Below are 18834 nucleotides of genomic sequence, written 5' to 3'. Positions count from 1 at the left end.
TACAATAAACTAGAATTACAAGTAATGTAGATGTTCAGGTGAGCATGAGGAGGGGAGTTTTCACAACAGATAAACAAAATTTAACAAGAACTAACAATTGATCATAAGTACAAGCAATGAGGTGATTAGGGTGAGCATGAGAGTGGGGGGGATTGTACAGGTCATTGGAGGTAGTGAGATGGGGATGAATCAAAAAAGGGGGGGGCCTTAGCGAAGCGCCTTAGCGAGCGCCTTTGCGAAGAGCCTCAAGAAGGGCCAAGTCTTTCACACAAGGTTACTGAGGAGGCATCAAGCAGGCAGAGAGAGAGAGGGGACTCCAGCAGTAGGCAGAGAGAGCAAGAGAAGACACCAGCAGCAAGTAGAGAAAGAGAGAGAGAGAGGACACCAGCAGCAGGCAGAGAGAGAGAGAGGACACCAGCAACAGGTAGAGAGAGAGAGAGGACACCAATGGAAGCAGAGGGAAACCAGAAGATGAGCTTTCCAGTGTTCTGCACGGACTGTCATATGTATGACTACCTCCCCTCGGGGAGACAGTCATATGTATGCGGTCGGTGTCAGGAGCTGAAAAGCTTGAAGAAGGAAGTCAAGCGACTGGAGGACAAGATACAGGAACTAGAAGGACTTTACACCATGGAGGACCCAATCAAGACAGCTGAAGTCTTCACGAGAGAGAGACACATTGAGGAGGAAGTCAGGGAACTCGAGAAATTCATTGAGGAAGCATACAGGAAGAGGGTGGAAGAGAACGAACTTCATATGAAAGAAGAAGTCACCCCGACACCAACATGGAAGGGAGAACAAGAAGCAGATGACCTCAAAGAAGACATCCACAGAGGGATACCGCATGAAGGGGAGAAATTGGCTAGTCGAGGCCCAGAAGAAGAAAGAGGGAAGCACACCAAGGACATCGACCTGAGACCGAAGGGAAAATCAGCGATCCTAGTGGGAGACTCGATCCTGAGGCATGTGGACAGCCACATAGCAGGAGGGAGAGAGGATCGACTGGTGACCTGCCTCCCAGGAGCAAGAATCAAGGACATCGTGGACAACATTGGAAAGATCCTGGACAGAGAGGAGACGGAAGAGACCACAATAATGATCCACATCGGGACGAACGATGTCAGCAGGAGAGACTACAGAAGAAGCACGCTGATAGAACAGTTCAAGATTCTGGGAAGGAAGCTGAAGATGAGGAACCAGAAGATAGCATTTTCAGAGATCCTACCAGTACCGAGGGCAGATGTGAAAAGGCAGGAAGAACTACAATCAATAAATGCGTGGATGAGGAAATGGTGTGAGGAAGAAGGATTCCACTTCGTGAGGAACTGGACAACGTTCTGGGGCAAGAGCAAGCTCTACAGGAGAGATGGACTGCACCTGAGCACGGCAGGAACTAGACTTCTAGCAAACAACGTCAGGAGAGTAATAGAACAGGCTTTAAACTAACAAGAAGGGGAAAGCCGACAGTCGACCAAGCGCCGACGATTCGGAAGAAGGTATCCCGTGAAGATACTGAGGGGAAAAAAGGCTGGGAAGAAGCAAGGGACAAATTGCAAGAGGAGGTTAGAAAGATTGTAGCAAAAGAGAAGAAAATAAAGACCAAAGCACAGGGAATGGAAATGAAGACAACAAAATACCAGGATCTAAATTGCATATATACCAATGCAAGGAGCCTGAGAAACAAAATGGGGGAACTAGAAGCCATGGCCAATGCAGAAGACATAGACATCATTGGAATCTCTGAAACATGGTGGAATGAGGAAAACAAATGGGATACAGCACTGTCGGGGTACAAGCTCTATCGCCAGGACAGATCAGGACAGAAGGGAGGTGGAGTAGCCCTATACATAAAAGAAAGCATACGATCGACAAAAATAGATACAGCAGAGACAGCCAACAAGCTAGAATCGCTATGGGTTAAAATACCAGGAAGGAAAGGGCCTGAAATATAGATAGGCCTATACTATTGTCCACCTGGACAAACCGGAGATATCGATGAAGAAATGGAAGCCGAGATGAAGCAAGAATGCAAAAGCGGTAACACAGTTATTATGGGAGACTTCAACTACCCTGGGATAGACTGGAGTCTTGGAAGCTCAAAATGCGCTAGAGAGACAGAATTCCTGGAAGCTACACAGGATTGCTTCATGGAGCAGCTTGTTAGAGAACCGACGAGAGGAAATGCCACTCTGGATCTAATCCTAAATGGGTTAAGGGGACCTGCAAAGGAAGTAGAAGTAGTGGGACCGTTGGGAAACAGTGATCATAATATGATCAAGTTCAAGGTTGAGGTAGGAATACCGAAAGGGAAGAGAACCATAGCGACAACTTTTAACTTCAGGAAAGGAAACTACGAGGCAATGAGGGAAATGGTAAGGAAGAAACTTAGGAACACTTCCAAAAAATGGCAAACGGTACAACATGCCTGGTCTTTTTTCAAGGGCATGGTGAGCGAGGCACAAAATATATATATCCCCAGGTTCAGAAAGGGGTGCACAAAGAGTCGAACAAAAGACCCGGCGTGGATAACCAAAATAGTGAAGGAAGCAATAGGCAATAAGAAAAATTCATTCAGGAAGTGGAAAAAGGACAAAACTGAGGGGAACTGGAAAGAGCACAGGAAAAATCAAAAAGAATGTCACCGTGTGGTTCGAAAAGCCAAAAGAGTACGAAGAGAGGCTAGCCAGGGAAGCACGAAACTTCAAACTGTTCTTTAAATATGTTAAAGGGAAGGAGCCGGCTAGGGAGGAGGTAGGACCACTGGAAGACGGAGACAGGAAGAGAGTGGTGAAGGAGGAGAAAGAAGTGGCAGAAAGGCTTAACATGTTCTTTTCGTCTGTATTTACAAATGAGGACACATCAAACATACCGGAACCTGAGCAATTCTTTCATGGAAGTCAAGCAGAAAAATTAACATCCATAGAAGTGAGCCTTGAAGACGTACGCAGGCAGATAGAAAAACTAAAAACTGACAAATCCCCGGGTCCGGACGGAATACATCCAAGGGTTCTGAAGGAATTAAAGGAGATAGCGGAACTATTACAGCAAATTTGCAACCTATCCCTAAAAACAGGAGTGATCCCGGAGGATTGGAAGATAGCCAACGTTACGCCCATCTTTAAAAAGGGATCAAGAGGTGACCCTGGAAACTACAGACCAGTGAGTCTGACCTCGGTTCCAGGAAAAATGGCGGAAGCTCTGATAAAAGAAAACATCGATGAACATTTTGAAAGGAACGAACTTCTGATAACCAGCCAACATGGTTTCTGCAAGGAGAGATCGTGCCTAACGAACTTATTGCACTTCTTCGAGGGAGTTAACAAACAAACGGACAGAGGAAACTCCATAGACATCATATATCTAGATTTCCAAAAAGCCTTTGATAAGGTGCCCCATGAACGTCTACTCCGGAAACTGAAGAACCATGGGGTGGAAGGAGATGTACATAGATGGATCAGAAACTGGTTGGAAGGTAGAAAGCAAAGGGTAGGAGTGAAAGGCCACTACTCGGACTGGAGGAGGGTCACGAGTGGTGTACCGCAGGGCTCGGTGCTTGGGCCGCTGCTATTTAATATATTCATAAATGATCTAGAAACAGGGACAAAGTGTGAGATAATAAAATTTGCAGACGACACCAAACTATTTAGTGGTGCTCGGACTATAGAGGACTGCGAGGAATTGCAAAGGGACTTGAACAAGCTAGGGGAATGGGCGACAAGGTGGCAGATGAAGTTCAACGTTGAGAAATGCAAAGTATTACATATGGGAAGCAGAAACTTGAGGTACAACTATACGATGGGAGGGATATTATTGAATGAGAGTACACAGGAAAGGGACTTGGGGGTAATGGTGGACATGACAATGAAGCCGAGGGCACAGTGCGTAGCGGCCGCTAAGAGAGCGAATAGAATGCTTGGTATAATCAAGAAGGGCATTGCGACCAGAACGAAAGAAGTTATTCTGCCGTTGTATCGGGCGATGGTGCGTCCGCATCTGGAGTACTGCGTCCAATTTTGGTCGCCGTATCTTAAGAAGGATATGGCGTTACTCGAAAGGGTCCAGAGGAGAGCGACACATCTGATAAAAGGTATGGAAAACCTTTCATATGCTGAGAGATTGGAGAAATTGGGTCTCTTTTCTCTGGAGAAAAGGAGACTTAGATGGGATATGATAGAAACTTACAAGATCATGAAGGGCATAGAGAAAGTGGAGAGAGACAGATTCTTCAAACCTTCAATAAAATAAAAGAACAAGAGGGCACTCGGAAAAGTTGAAAGGGGACAGATTCAAAACGAATGCTAGGAAGTTCTTCTTTACCCAACGTGTGGTGGACACCTGGAATGCGCTTCCAGAGGACGTAATAGGGCAGAGTACAGTAATGGGGTTTAAGAAAAGATTGGATAATTACCTACTGGAAAAGGGGATAGAGGGGTATAGATAGAGGATTACTGCACAGGTCCTGGACCTGTTGGGCTGCCGCGAGAGCGGACTGCTGGGCACGATGGACCTCAGGTCTGACCCAGCAGAGGCATTGCTTATGTTCTTATGACCGGGAGAGTTGGGTCGTTTGAGGGAGGGGTGAGAGAAGTGCAAGAGAGGAGATTAGGGATTTTGAGCGTGGAATAAATGAGTTTTGAGTATTTTTCGGAAATCCAGGTAGGAGTGAGCCTTGAGCAGAATTTGGGCTAGCCAAGGGTTCTGTTTGGCTGCCTGGAAGGCGAAGGTTTTGTCGAAGAACCTTTTGAGATGACATAGTTTTAGGGAGGATATGGCGAAAAGATTGATTGTGCGGGAGTTCTTTTTGTTGCAATTCAGGTTGAAATGTGGGGTGAGGTAGCTCGGAGATAGACCAAAAACAGTTTTGTAGCAGAAGCAAGCGAACTTGAATAGGATTCTAGATTCAAGGGGTAGCCAATGTAGTTTGTGGTAAAAAGGGGTGATGTGTTCCCATTTGTTTAAGCCAAATATAATGCAAACGGCGGAGTTCTGGATCAGTTTCAGTCTCCTGATGGTTTTCTTCGTGGAGGCCAGATAAATGATTTTGCAGTAGTCTAGGATGCTGAGAATGGAGGCGGAATGAGGTGTCGTCGAAGTATTTTTTTATGGTGCGTAGTTTCCAAAGTACTAAAATGCATTTCCTGACAGTAATATCAGTATGTTTTTCCAGGGATAGATGTTTGTCTAGGGTGACTCCCAATACTTTTAAGGTTTGTTCGAGGGGGAAGGCCATACCTTTCACTTGGATTGTGGTGATTTTGATTTTGTCATTGGGGGTAGCTAGGAAGAATTTGGTTTTGTCAGGATTTAATTTTAGTCTGTGGGATAGCATCCAGAGTTCTATCTGAGTAAGTGAGCTTGAAAGAGAGGTGAGCAACTCTGGAGTGAAACTGGTTAGTGGGATGACTATTGTAATGTCATCTGCGTAGATGAAGAATTTGAGCTTGAGGTTTTGCAGGAGGTTTCCCAGGGAGGCGAGGTAGATGTTAAACAGGGTGGGGGAGAGGGGGGAGCCCTGTGGAACCCCACAGGCATTATCCCAGCTGTATGAGAGAGAGTCATTCTTGAATACCCTGTATGATCTATTTTTTTAAAAACCGCGGAACCAATTGAGGACCTGGCCAGAGATGCCGATGTAGGCAAGGCAGTCTAGGAGAATGGAGTGGTCGACAAGGTCGAATGCACTGCTAAGGTCAAGTTATACGATCAGGGCACTGGTGCCCTGGCTGAAAAGTGAGTGCAGGTGGTCGAGTACAGCGGCTATGATGGTCTCGGTGCTGTGGTCCGGGCGGAAGCCTGATTGGTTGTCATTTAAGATGCTGAATTTTTCTAGGTATGTGGTGATTTCGCCATTTACTAGCCCTTCTGCTATTTTGGTGAACAGCGGAATGCTCGCGATAGGTCTGTAGGGATGTTGAATGGCTCTTTTGTGTTTTTTATAATAGGAGTTATTATTATATGGCTTTGTTCTGCCGGGAAATTTCTTGTGGATAGTGACAGGTTTACCCATGCCAACATATTGGCTTTGAAATGAGTTGGTGCGGTTTTCATGATGTTTCGGGGGCAGGTGTCCAGTTTGCAGAAGGCTTTGGTATATTTATTGTAATATTTGTTGAAGGTTTGCCAGTCGATGGTAGTAAAGTGGTTCCAGCTTAGGTTCGTTCTGGATCCAGAGTCGGGTTTAGATGTGTCGGAGTCTGCGAGAATAGGATAGTTTCCGTGGGGATTGGCTGAGGTTGTTATAGATGATCTTAGTATTTTGGAGTTAAAGAAATCTGCTAGGGTGTCGGCAGATAACCATCGTCTTTCGGATTTTCTTAGGTCCTTTTTTATTAGTAGCAACTCTGCGTCAAACCAGCCTTCCAGGTTTGAAGATCTGATTCTGCGGGATTTTAAGGGGGCTATTTCATCTAGGATGTTAGTGCTGTCTTTGATCCAGGAGGTCATGAATAGTTCTGTTTCTTCGTTTTGATTTTTGATAGTCTCATAGTGGGACCAGAATTCTTCGGGGTCGATCTTCCCTCTAGTAGTGTGAGTTTTTTTGGTTCTTGTTTTGTTATTTTTGTAAGGGGGTTGTTGGTAATCAATGGAGAAGTTACAAAGTCTATAATCGGACCATAGGGAGTCTGTCCAGTTATACTGTTTCCAATAGAATTTGGGGTGGGTTGGCGTATTGGTGGAGAATGTCACCAGGTCCAGCTGATGGCCTCTTAGGTGAGTTCTGACTGGAGGGGGTATGAAGTATCCGAGTTGGGAGATGAGTGACAAAAAGTCAGATGTTTCTGGTTGGCCTGTTAGCTCTAAATGAATGTTGATGTCACCACATAATAGGTTGTAAGGATTAGCTAATGAGCTCGTCAGTAGGAATTCAGCAAAGTCTTCTTTGGCTAGGTTCCATTTTTTTGGTGGGACGTAGAATAGAGTGATGGTCAGGGGGAGGCTAGGGACTTTGAAGTTAGTGAGATAGATAGTAATTCTAGGTTTGGGGAGGATTTGGAGCTCAGAACAGTGCAATTTAAGTGGTCTCTAAATATTATTGCTAATCCTCCTCCTCTTCCCCAGGTTCTGGCAAGGGATAGAATCTTGAAGCCTGGGGAAAGGCAGTCTTTGATAATTATATCGTTGTCTGATAACAACCAGGTTTCTGTGAGTAGAACAAGGTCTGTAAACTGCATTCACTTACTATATTACATAGTTTGGCATCATCGGCGAATAGTGTTATTTTACCTTGAAGCCCTTGAGTCAGATCCCCTATGAATATGTTAAAAAGGAGTGGACCCAGGACTGAGCCCTGCGGCACTCCACTGGTCACCTCCGATGTTTTAGAGAGGGTACCATTAACCACCACCCTCTGAAGTCTGCCACTCAGCCAATCATTGACCCATGCAGTTAGTGTCTCTCCTAACCCCATCGATTCCATCTTGCTTAGCAGCCTGCGGTGTGGGACACTGTCAAAAGCTTTCCTGAAGTCCAGGTACACGACGTCCAAAGACTCTCCCAAGTCCAACTTTCTTGTTACCCAGTCAAAGAAGCTGATGAGATTGGATTGGCAGGACCTACCCTTGGTGAATCTATGCTGACTGGGATCCCGAAGATTCCCTTCATTCAAGATCGTGTCCAATTTGCTTTTAATTAGTGTTTCCATGAGTTTGCACACTATTGATGTGGGACTCACCGGTCTATAATTCACAGCCTCTGCCCTGCAACCCTTTTTATGCAGAGGAACGACATTAGCTAATTTCCAGTCCAGGGGAACTTTCCCCTTACTTAGGGAGAGATTGAATAGCTCACCTTGCCTCAACCAGAAATGATGCATTTTTCCACTTGGTTCCAATATTGTGGAACAATTTACCAGTAGAGTTAAGGAAGACTCATTTCAAAATTTTAAGAGACATCTAAAAGCACATTTTTTTTCCAAATGGCCCTCCCAAATTGATTAATGGAATGGGGACCGCAATCTGCCTTAATTTGTAATTAATTTGTACTGATTCATGTTGATTTGGGTTTATTTATTTCATATAACAGTTTTAGTGGATATGTTTTAGAAATGTTAATTTCTTTGATGCTCTCAAGCTCTGCCAAAGGTGGATCTGTGAAGTGTGCTGTGCCGGGAGTGGTATTAAGACCTGCACTAAAATATGACTGTTTGCTATCAGGCCGCATTAGAGGCTTTTCTATCTCTTAAATTTGTTTTATTTTATTTTTTATCTTCTTTCATTATTTCTATTTTCTATCTCTTTGATTTGTGATCTTGGAAATGTATTATATGTTGTTATTACATATTTTTAGTTTATCAGGTACTTTAGCTAGATAGGGTAGTTTTTCTCAAGTACCTAATTTCATTTTAGTTTGATGCTTTGTAAACCACTTAGGTCAGTAAAATGCAGGAACGGTATATCAAATCTTAAATAAACATAAACTCATTTTCCTATCCCGTCCCGGCAAGTTATTTTCCTGTCCCTGCCCCATTCCTGCAAGCTCTGTCCTCATCTGCATAAGCCTCAAACACTTTAAAATCATAAGTGTTCAAAGTTTGTGCATTTAAGGCAGAGCTTACAGGAATGGAGCAGGGACAGTGACAGTGACAAAACTCGTGGGGACAGGATGGGAAAATTGAGTTCCTATGGGGATGGGGAAAAATTTGTCCCTGTGTCATTCTCTACACTGCACCACTCTAGAAAACAAAATGTAGTAAAAGTGTGCCAAGTAAAGGACAATCAAGCCATTGTGACATCAAAGATGAGGTTGGCTCTTAGGCATTGGTGGAATGAGGCATTATGATGTCACAATACCAGCTCTGGTCTGGTTATCAGAGGCTGAAACTTTTCACACTATTTATTCAATTTTCTATACTGTTCTCCCAAGTAGAGAATGACACGACGACAAAATTTTCCCAATCCCTGCGGGAACTCATTTTCCCGTCCTGGCAAGTTCTTTTCCTGTCCCTGCCTCATTCCTGCAAGCTCTGTCCTCATCTGCACAAGCATCAAACACTTTAAAATCATAAGTATTCAAGGCAGAACGTACAGAAATGGAACAGGGACAGCAACAGTGACAAAACTTGCGGGGATGGGATGGGGAAATTTTAGATCCTGCGGGATGGGGAAAAATTTGTCACCAGGTCATTCTCTGTTCAGAGCTTAACTGTTCTTTAAGTTAAAAAAAAAAAAAAAAAAAAAAAAATTCCTCCTATTTGTTATAAAAAAATATTCCCATGTAATTTCATTGAGTGTCCCACTGAAATAGGAACACCCGTGACATGCCCATGCCGCTGCTATGTGAACGTCTGCTTTGCAGTTACATGCTAGAACACAGGTGCTAAGTTACAGAATAGTGCTTAAGTGCATTTAGGCACCTAATTGACAGTTCTCCCCCCCCCCCCTGTTTTGGCTGGCCTGGAACTTCCTCTCCGACGTCAGAATTGACATCAGGCGGGAAGGCTTGTGGGCCTGTCATGTCGGAGAAGCAGGGAGAAATTGATGGTGGTGGCTTGGCAGTGGAAGTGGCTGCGGGGGGCGGGGTGGAGAAAAAGAAAGAAAGGGGAGGGGGCAGGAAGAAAGAAAGAAAAAAAGCCTGAAAGAAAGAAAGGGGCAGGGAGAGAGAATGAAAAAAAGAAAGAGGGGTCAGGGAGAGAAAGAAAGAAAGGTGGGCAGGGTGAGAAAGAAAGAAAGGGAGGGGGGACAGAGAGAGAAAAAGAAAAAAAGAAAGAGGAGGGGCAGGGAGAGAGGAAGAAAATGTTGGACTCATGGAGGGACAGAGATGAGGTCTGGAGGAGAGGAAGCATGCAGGAGGAAGAAAGAAAGGATGCACAGTCGGAAGGAAGTGTAACCAGAGACTCATGAAATCACCAGACAACAAAGGTAGGAAAAATGATAGTGATCAAAATGTGTCAGTTTCTTCAAATTTACATCTGCTATATTTATGTTTTGCAGAGTATTAGGGGTTTATGTGTCATTGTTTCAGTGGTGTTTCACTGAATGCAGTTTGGCTTCTTGGCGGTTCAATTTAACCTTTATCTACATATTTCTATTTTTAGTTTGTGATTACTTATTCCATACTGGGTAAGGGTGTATCTGTGTTCTGTGTATGAAAGACATGGTTTTCTGTTAGCATTGACTAGACTTGTTTGGCGAAATGCATCAGGCATGGTTCATGGGAGCACCTTGAATAAACCTGATTTGAATCTTCTTATTGTCTGCCGATCTTCTTTTGTTTCATGTTGGATTCTTTGGTAGACTGCTTGGCTTGTTGTTTTGTTACAACTTAAGATACATGGAGTGGAACATACTAGAAGAGTTACAGATTTGGTTGTTTATACATTTGGGTTACAGTTGGTTGATGTAGAGTGAAAGCAGTTGAGAGGTGTTGTAAACTTGGTTATTAATATAGACATATTTCGGATAGTATTACTGCTTTACAATATATTTCAACACTTTTATATACGTATGGAAAGGGTTCAGAGTTAAAGTCCTGGGTAAGCAGGTGGGAAGGGAAGGAAAGGGAATTTGTTTAGAGATGTTTGGGGGTGGCATAGAAGAAAAACTGTGCACTGGTATGCTAATCTTTGTTTTAAATTAAAAAAAAGAAAGAAAGAAATACAAGCGAAAATAAAGAAGTAAATAAGAAAACAGATAAATGGGGGTGGGGCAAGGCCAGAGAGGGCCCAGTGTACTTGTGTGCCTAGGGGCCCTCGAAGAATTAATCCTGCCCTGGCTGCGTACATCTGGTAGCGCTATAGAAATAATTAATAGTAGTAATAGTTTAGCACCTGCTTTTTATGCAAATAACTTTTTTCCCTCCAAAATGCAAAATTATGCCTGTTGCCGCTCTTTCAAGCAGTCTGTTCACCCAGGAAATAGCTTTTAAAAAGTCACAGTGCTGCCCTGCACAAGGTGGTGTATTAGCTTGATTCCATGTGTTGGGCAAACCTCAATTGACCTATGGGAAAGGCAGCTCAAGAGAGGCACCAAACTGTGACATCATAAGTCAGCTTTGATTTGCTCTGATCCAATTAAAGATCAGATTAGTCACAGCAACCAGTGACCTATTGAATTGGCCTTTGAGCAGCTACTGACTCTTATTGGTGTGTTGAAATGGCATTTGTAGGAATGGCAGGGAGGTGTTGGAGGCTCTTTCGCCTTCCAAATCAGTATTATTCCTGTGCAGCAAGGGTCACAACCCTGCCTCCGTCTCCTCTGACTAGGGTCCATCATGGCAATTGCAGGACCCTGGGTGGACCAGTTTGGTGGCCTTCCCCCCTTCCACAAAACAAAAAGGTATATCATATTATTCCCGTATTTTTTCATAGCATAATCTTTTGTTAACTGCATTGAACTAACGGCTATGCAGTCTAGAAATCTATTATGTTATGTTATATAGAACATCAGTGCCGAGGAGCACAATAACCAATACAGAGTAGGAGGGAGAGAGAAGGAGATGGAAAAGAAGCTTTCATTTTTGGTCAGCTACAAGTTGCAAAGCTGAGTCAGTTAAGCGCGGGGGGCGCTGTGTGACTGCCCTGTTACCCCTCCTTAAGGCCAGCCCTTTCTCTGACTTTCTCTCTCAACCACATACTATGTACGTCGTACATACTATGTTTCTATAAGAGGGTGGAGTTAAGGATGGGTCATTAGGAGAGGGATCTCCAGGAGAGCAGACTCAGGGGGTGGGTCTGTGAAGTGGGCAGACTTGATGGGCTATGGCCCTTATCTGCCGTCATTTTTCTATGTTTCTATCTTTCTAAAGCTAAGACACCTTTCTAGCCAGTGCTGGACCCAATGACGCATGTTTTTTTTTCCTTCCCCCCGCCCTTCCCTTTCTTCTGCAGATTATGAGGTTCCACTGAAGAAAGAAGGTGGGTTGCCTGAAGGCCCGGTGTTAGAAGCTCTGCTTTGCGCAGAGACCGCTGATAAAAAAGTGGAGCTGAAGGAAGAAGAGATTGCTAATGACTGCCAGGTAACCAGCTGTTCAGCCTTGAAATGGGTTATGGAACCCGAGACAGAGTTTCTGTGGAGTATTCTGGGAGTTTTTCTTGGTCGCAATTAAATCTGAAAGACAGCAAAGAATGGGAACGATCAGTCTGGTGTTCCAGGTACAATAGTAGAAACTTAGCAAGTCCTTTATTCACAAGCACTCAATCCCAAATTGTGCAAACAAATGGCATACATAAACCTGATTGAAGGTGGACCCTAAATGGGCCAACGTTGGCGTCAAGAACATGCAATTTATAGCTAAATGTTTCTAACATATTGAGTTTTTACAATCCCAATTTATTGTGCATATTTTATGCAGCGTTCTATTGACTCCTGATGAACGGTTGCTAGCCTTGTCTTTCCTATTGGCAATCTGTGGGATTGTTTGTTTATTTTCCTCATTTTTTGGACAACTAAATCTGGACCTGAGGATTTTCCTTTTTGTTTAGGGGGAATAGTTTTTGCCACCTTTTGACAATGTCATTCCATACTGGGATGGGATTGTGGATAGAGGCTGACTGAAACCAGTGGTTTTGGTTCTGTCTGAAACCAAATCCACAGCTTAAATCAGCGGCTCAGTTTCGGCTGTAGCAGAAACTGTGGCCCCGCCGCTGCTAATGTAGCAGCAGGCTAGTCTTCCCCCACCCCCTTGACAGAAAACATGACCCAGTCCACCCACCACTTTGACCTCCTTGCCCACCCCAACCCCACCCCCCACACACAGTAGGCCCTTTCTAGGTTTACCTTTTAAAGGCTCTGGTAGACTGGTGGTATCTTCAGGCAGGAGCATCCCAAATTGCTCCTGCCACTTTTCTCCAAACTGAAAAAATGGTGGTCATTACTTTCTGTAAATCGCTTAGTAAATTTAAATAAGCGATTCAACAAATTTTGAATAAACTTGAAACTTGAAACTTGAAGGTGCAGCCAACAAGTTTTCAATGAAAAGAAGGGGGCAGGAGCACCACTACACTATCAGGACCTTTACAAGGTAGGCCCAGGGAGGACCTACTGAGGGAAGAAGAAGGTGGAGTGGTGGGCTCCCTGGAGGATAGACATACTTTCTGTTAGGGTGGTGGAAGAAGCTACAGTTTTGGGTTTCTGCTGAAAATGCCTAACCCAGATTTCGGGTCAGTTTTGATGCTGAATCCGAAACCAAAATTTGCATGGCCTTTAATGGTGGAATTCTAAAACCACCTTTAAGAGAAAACTAGAGCAGTTATGGGGTGGAAAAAAAGTAATTTCTTATTGTGTGTGTGTTATGATATACAGTAATTAAATTGGGGAAAATATTAATCTAATAATTAGTGAGCTGATTTGCCTTGTTTGGGGTGGTGAAGGAATTGCTTTTCATTACTACAGCAACAGATTATAGATTCAGTGGTTTTATTCTCCTCCCCCCTGATTACCATTTAGAGCAGGGGTGTCGAACACACGGCCCTTGGGTCATTTCAAACCCACCAAGCTCAGTCATCTGGCCTGCAGAAACAACCCAGCTACTACTACTTCATGTCCAGTGCACTGCTAGGCCACTCCTACTGCACCGCTAAAGCTACTCTGACGGAAGGAGTTGTGCAGGTGAGCTGCCAGAAGCAGTCCTCCTCATCCTCATTTCTCCTCCACCACCACGACCTGCTCCCTGTCCCTTTCATTCCCCATAGCTGCCCACCAGTTCCTGTCTGGCCAGCATAGGAAGGGCAGGGGGAAAGGGGCACCTCTTAGAGAAGCATTTCGTAATGTAAATTCAGTGGTCAGGGCGGGGGTGAGGGCAGTAGCTGTGACTTCAGAAGGGCCAGCCAAGTCACAAGGCCATCTTTAGCCCTAGACTTACCTGATTCCCTTACCACACTGTGGCTCCTAAGACTGGAAAAGAACATCTGAGCTGATGGATTGCTTCTCTTTTCCCAGCACTATGGTGAGCCTCACAGTTGGACTATTGAATTTCAGTTTTGGTTTCAGCTTCGTCCACCTTAAAGAACCTGGTAAAGGTATGAAAGGTAGACAAAGTAGCTGCTCTACAGATTTCCTCGAGTTAAATTGCCCAAGTCTCAGTCCATGAGGTTGCGACTCCTTTAGTGGAGTGCGCTTTTAATGCGATTGGCGGCTTCTTATTGCAACCCACATTCATAGAGGAAATGGCCATTTTAATCCATCTGGAAATCGAGGCCTTAGACGCCAGCCTCCTTTTTCTTGGCATGACAGGTCAGAACAAAAAGGTGATCTGATATGAAAAACTCATTGGTAACTTTGAGGTACTGGAGAAGCACTTGCTTGACATCCAGCAAATGCAACACTTTATCCTTTTCCTTAGACCCCATAGGGTGAAAAGCGGGCAAATGGACTTCTGGTCGATGTGGAAGGCTGAGACTACTTTTGGTAAGAGGGACAGAACCGTGCGCAAGGAGAGCCTTGCTTCTGTAAACATAAGGAACAATTCCATGCAGGGCAGAGCTTGCAACTCAGAAACTCATCTCAATGATGCATTCGGCATCAGAAACATTGTCCAGAAGGGAAACCTCCCATAAGGGCTCATATGGAGGGATTCAAGACAAAGTTAGATAAGTTCCTGCTGAATCAGAACATACGCAAGTAAGGCTAGTCTCAGTTAGGGCACTGGTCTTTAACCTAAGGGCAACCGCGTGAGCGGATTGCTGGGCACGATGGACCACTGGTCTGACCCAGCAGCGGCAATTCTTACGTTCGTATGTTACAGTGTTAAGATCCCAGGAAGGGAAAGGGAGATGGAGTGGAGGGTGCAACCAAAGAGCCCCTTTAATGAACCGGGTGATATTTGGGTAAGAGGCCAGAGAGCCTCTTTCTTTCTCTCTCTCCCCCCCCCCCCCCCCCAGAGCTTGGAAACCGAAAAGGCCTGCTATCTGCACCTTCAGCAGTCCCTTTTGCAAAAAGCCCAGGACTACTGAAATTGGAGCTTGTAAGGGCTCTACATCATCCACAGCACACCAGTGCTGAAAGGACTTCAAGGCCTTGGCTGCTACCGTCAATGGCTTCTTAACTCTAAGCAGAGTTGAAATTACTACATCTGAGCCATGTTGTAAACCCAGAGTGTTCCTCAGGGACCATTCCCTGAGTGAGAATATCTACTTGGACAAGCCATCTGAGGCCTTTGTCCCTCTGGAAGCGAACTAGGTACATATACCACGGCCCGCCCTCCATGACACGCAATCCTGCGGATGACTCGCCTAGCATGGGCCATGGGGGAAACATGTACAAGAGCCCTTTTTCCAGCCATGGTTGGACTAACATGTCCAACTCTGTGCTTCCGGGTTCATATCTTTCGCTGTAAAAATTATCCATCTTTGTGTGTATAGCCAAGGCATCAGATCAATCTGTGGATGCCCCCACTGCTGAACTATGGAGTTGAATGCCTGAGGGAACAGTAACTATTCCTCAGGTTAAAAGTCTGCCGACTGAGAAAGTTGGCCTGCACATTTTCCACTCCGCTATGTGCGCAGCTGAGAGGGCCTGCAAGTGAGCTTCTGCCAACAAAAAGCGGAGTTGAACTTCTAGGCATAACAGGGCACTTCTGGTGCCTCCTTGCCTGTTGACATAGGCCACTGCTGTTGCATTGTCCAAGAAAACTTTTACTGCCTTGCTTCCAGAGACTTCTCCAGTGCCTGAGGGTTAACCAAATGGCTCAGAGTTCTGGTTGGTTTATGGACCACTTTTTTGCTGAGTCAGCATCCAACGACCCTGAACGGGTGTCTGTTGCAATGACCCCCTGAACCATAAAGGTTTACATTGGCCATTAGAATCTTCTAGGAGGAAATTTGGAGAGGCATGCCCCTTGAGAGGGCAGCTGGTTGCCGCCACCACTGCAGACTGCTGTTCGCTTCCAGTATCCAGGGAAGCAGTTGCTAAAGCAAGTCCATCTGAGGAGACCATCGAGAGAGAAGAGAGTCTTGGAAAGGCCTTATGTGTGTTCTTACCCAAGGGACCACCTCTATGGCTGCTACCATTGACCCCAGTACCTGCAGATAATGTCATGCCTTGGATGTCGGACTCTGTAGCAGGTCCAAAATCTGCTTCCAGAGCTTCAGTCTGCGTGACTCTGGAAGAAAAACCTAGCCCAAGGCCATGTTGAACAAAACTCCCAGGTACTCCAGGCACTATGTCGGCTCCAGCTATCTCTTCTTGAAGTTGGCAATCCATCCGAAGTCCTGGAGGAGTTGGACTACTCTCGAAACTGCAGTTTGCAGTCCTCCTTGGATGGGACTCTGATCAGTCAATCATCCAAATATGGGTGTAACTGGATTCCTGCCTTGCAGAGGTGTGCTGCCACCACCACCTTGGCAAAAGTGTGAGGTACCATTACAAGGATGACGGGGTGCACAGAGAACTGGAAATGCTGCTCCAGTACATGAAATCGCAAGTACCTCCTGAGAACCGGAAAAATGGGAATGTAGAGATAGGCCTCCATCATATCAAGGGAGGCAAGAAACTCCCCTGGCGCCACTGCCACAATGACTGCACTTTCAATGCAGTATTGACTGACTTGAGGTCCAGAATGGGCCTCCAGTCATCTGAGCCTTTCTTTGGTACGATGAAGTATATGGAGTTTCTGCCCGAGCATGATTCTTCATCCGGAACTGGTTCTATGGCATAAAGATCCAGTAGCCTTTGTACCGTTACTTGGACTCTGATGGCTTTCTCTGGCCAGCTGGAGAATCAACAAAGAAATCTGGAAGGGGGACATAAAACTCGACATAAATCTGGAAGGGGGACATAAACCTCTTTCCCCTATCCTCTTCAACATTTATATGTCCTCCCTAAAACTCCTCCATCTATCCCCCCTTGAAACAATCTACACCTATGCTGATGACATCCTTGTCCTTCTCGAGACCGACTCGAACCTCACCGATCTCCCATTGAACATATCCTCCTGTATCTCAAACCTCCAATCTTGGGCCCATTCCGTCCAAATGAAATTGAACGAATCCAAGACAAAACTACTTTGGCTTGGCCCAAAATTAGCTCAGCTACCCCCCTCAATCCCACTGCATTCCGGCTCCTCTCTTCAGCTCGAATTCTCCAGCAAGGTCCTGGGCGTCATCATTGATTCTACACTGTCCTTCAACGACCACCTCAACTCCCTGGTAAAAAAATGCTATTTCAGCCTTCACATGCTGAGATCAGTAAGATCCTGTTTCCATCAAAATCATTTTGCCGTTCTCGTCCAATCCATCATCCTCTCCAGACTGAACTATTGCAATTCCATCTTCATATGCCTAACGAAGAAAAACCTCCACAGACTCCAGCGGATCCAAAATGCCACGGCCAAGCTTATCTTTTCTAAAAGCAAATTCGATCACGTCTCACCACTCCTTTCCAAGTTTCACTGGCTTCCAATAACTTCCAGAATCCACTTCAAATGCATCAGCCTAACCTTCAAGATCCTCCACGGCATCCTTCCTCCATTAATTCCTCTCTCCTGGAATTCCCCGAATCTTAGTACCTCCAGACTTACCCAAAAATCGAAACTATCCTTCCCCTCACTAAAAGGCATCTCCCACCCAGAAAAACTGGGGACTTCCCTCCTCTTCAGATTCACCGAGCTCTGGAATAACCTCACCTCCCCCCTTCGGAACCTGGGTGCTCTCCAACCCTTCCGCAAACATCTGAAAACCTGGCTTTTCTCCAAAATCTAATTTCCCCCCCTCTCTGTCATCCCAGCTCTCTGACATTCTTCTCCCCTCCAATCTTCACCTAACCCTTTCCCTGGAGTTCCTTTCTTATTACAATCCCTGTAAACCGTGCCGAGCTCCACGACCATGGAGATGGTGCGGTATAAAAACCTAAGGTTTAGTTTAGTTTAGTTTAGATTTTGTAACCTTCTCGAACAACTTCTAGGACCCAATGGTCTGTGCCTATCTTAGCCCAGACCAAAAGGCCAACATCTTGCCCCCTATCTGAGGAGGCTTGGCTGCTGTCCTGACATCATTATGCTTTCTTGGAGGATGGAGAGGTATGAGAACCAGAGGCTTGCTGTCTCCTGCTCCCGTTGAACATCTGCCCTAAATTGACCTCTGTATCACTTGGCCTGCTGCATAAGAATGGAATCTTCGAGAGCCTCAAATTCCCACGTCTCGTACCCCTAGTCGTACAGGATCTGCTGTCCGGCAAGGCCTTAGGGCAACAATGCTCCGTAACGTCATTCATCAGGTCATCCAGACGCAGAAGCTGTCTGGCCAGCCATCTAAAATGGGTTGGGGGTCTGAGTGGAGGTAGAGGGGTCTGGGTGGGGGTGGCCTTGGGGGGGGTCTAAGTGGGCAACTTTTGGGGGGTGGGGGGTGTTGGCAGGAGGGGCTGGGCATTCCTCCTGCCGCGATGCCTGGGGGGTGATTTCTGGGGGATCGCGGCTGGAGGGATTTAGAACAGTGTTTCTCAACTTCTTCAAGCTAAGTTACCCTCTAAGCCTAATAAATACCAACCAAGTATCCCTGCCCAAGCTCCACCCCTGATCCCACCCCCATAATATTAATACTAATTGTAATGCAATTTCTTCCATCCATTTTTCATATACACACGGTAAAATCTTATTAATACATAATGGTAACCACAAAATTTAAAAAAAAAACAAAGCACACTGTACGCAGAGAAAATGTTAATTATCATTTATATTAAGTTTTTTTTCAAAGAGGTCAAGGCAGATAACTTTAAAATATGCAATCAGTAACAACTATAGAAAATAGACAAATATAGACAGCAACTATGTTTCCACTTCAGCAGGGACAAAGTAACTATGGAGTCAGAAAAAATACTGAACAGTGAAAGAAGACAGACTGACTCAATAAATAGCACAACCAAAGAGGAGGGCCCGCTGTACAAAAACTCAGCTCAGAGAAATAAA

At 45.1% G+C, this 18834-nt stretch overlaps 1 protein-coding gene across 9 annotated transcripts in view; it reads left to right on the top strand.

Moving 5' to 3' along the window:
• The window catches only part of DPF1 (double PHD fingers 1), a 146600-nt gene that overhangs the window by 61571 nt on the left and 66195 nt on the right, over positions 1 to 18834 (top strand). For all 9 annotated transcript variants that reach the window (XM_033953542.1, XM_033953539.1, XM_033953547.1 and 6 more), the window contains exon 4: positions 11825 to 11952. In XM_033953542.1, coding sequence (XP_033809433.1) covers positions 11825 to 11952 — 128 coding nt within the window. The remainder of the gene's footprint in view (positions 1 to 11824; positions 11953 to 18834) is intronic.

The sequence above is a fragment of the Geotrypetes seraphini genome, chromosome 8 (assembly GCF_902459505.1).
Source record: "Geotrypetes seraphini chromosome 8, aGeoSer1.1, whole genome shotgun sequence".
Classification (NCBI taxonomy): domain Eukaryota; kingdom Metazoa; phylum Chordata; class Amphibia; order Gymnophiona; family Dermophiidae; genus Geotrypetes; species Geotrypetes seraphini.
This window is presented reverse-complemented; position numbering and strand designations above follow the sequence as displayed.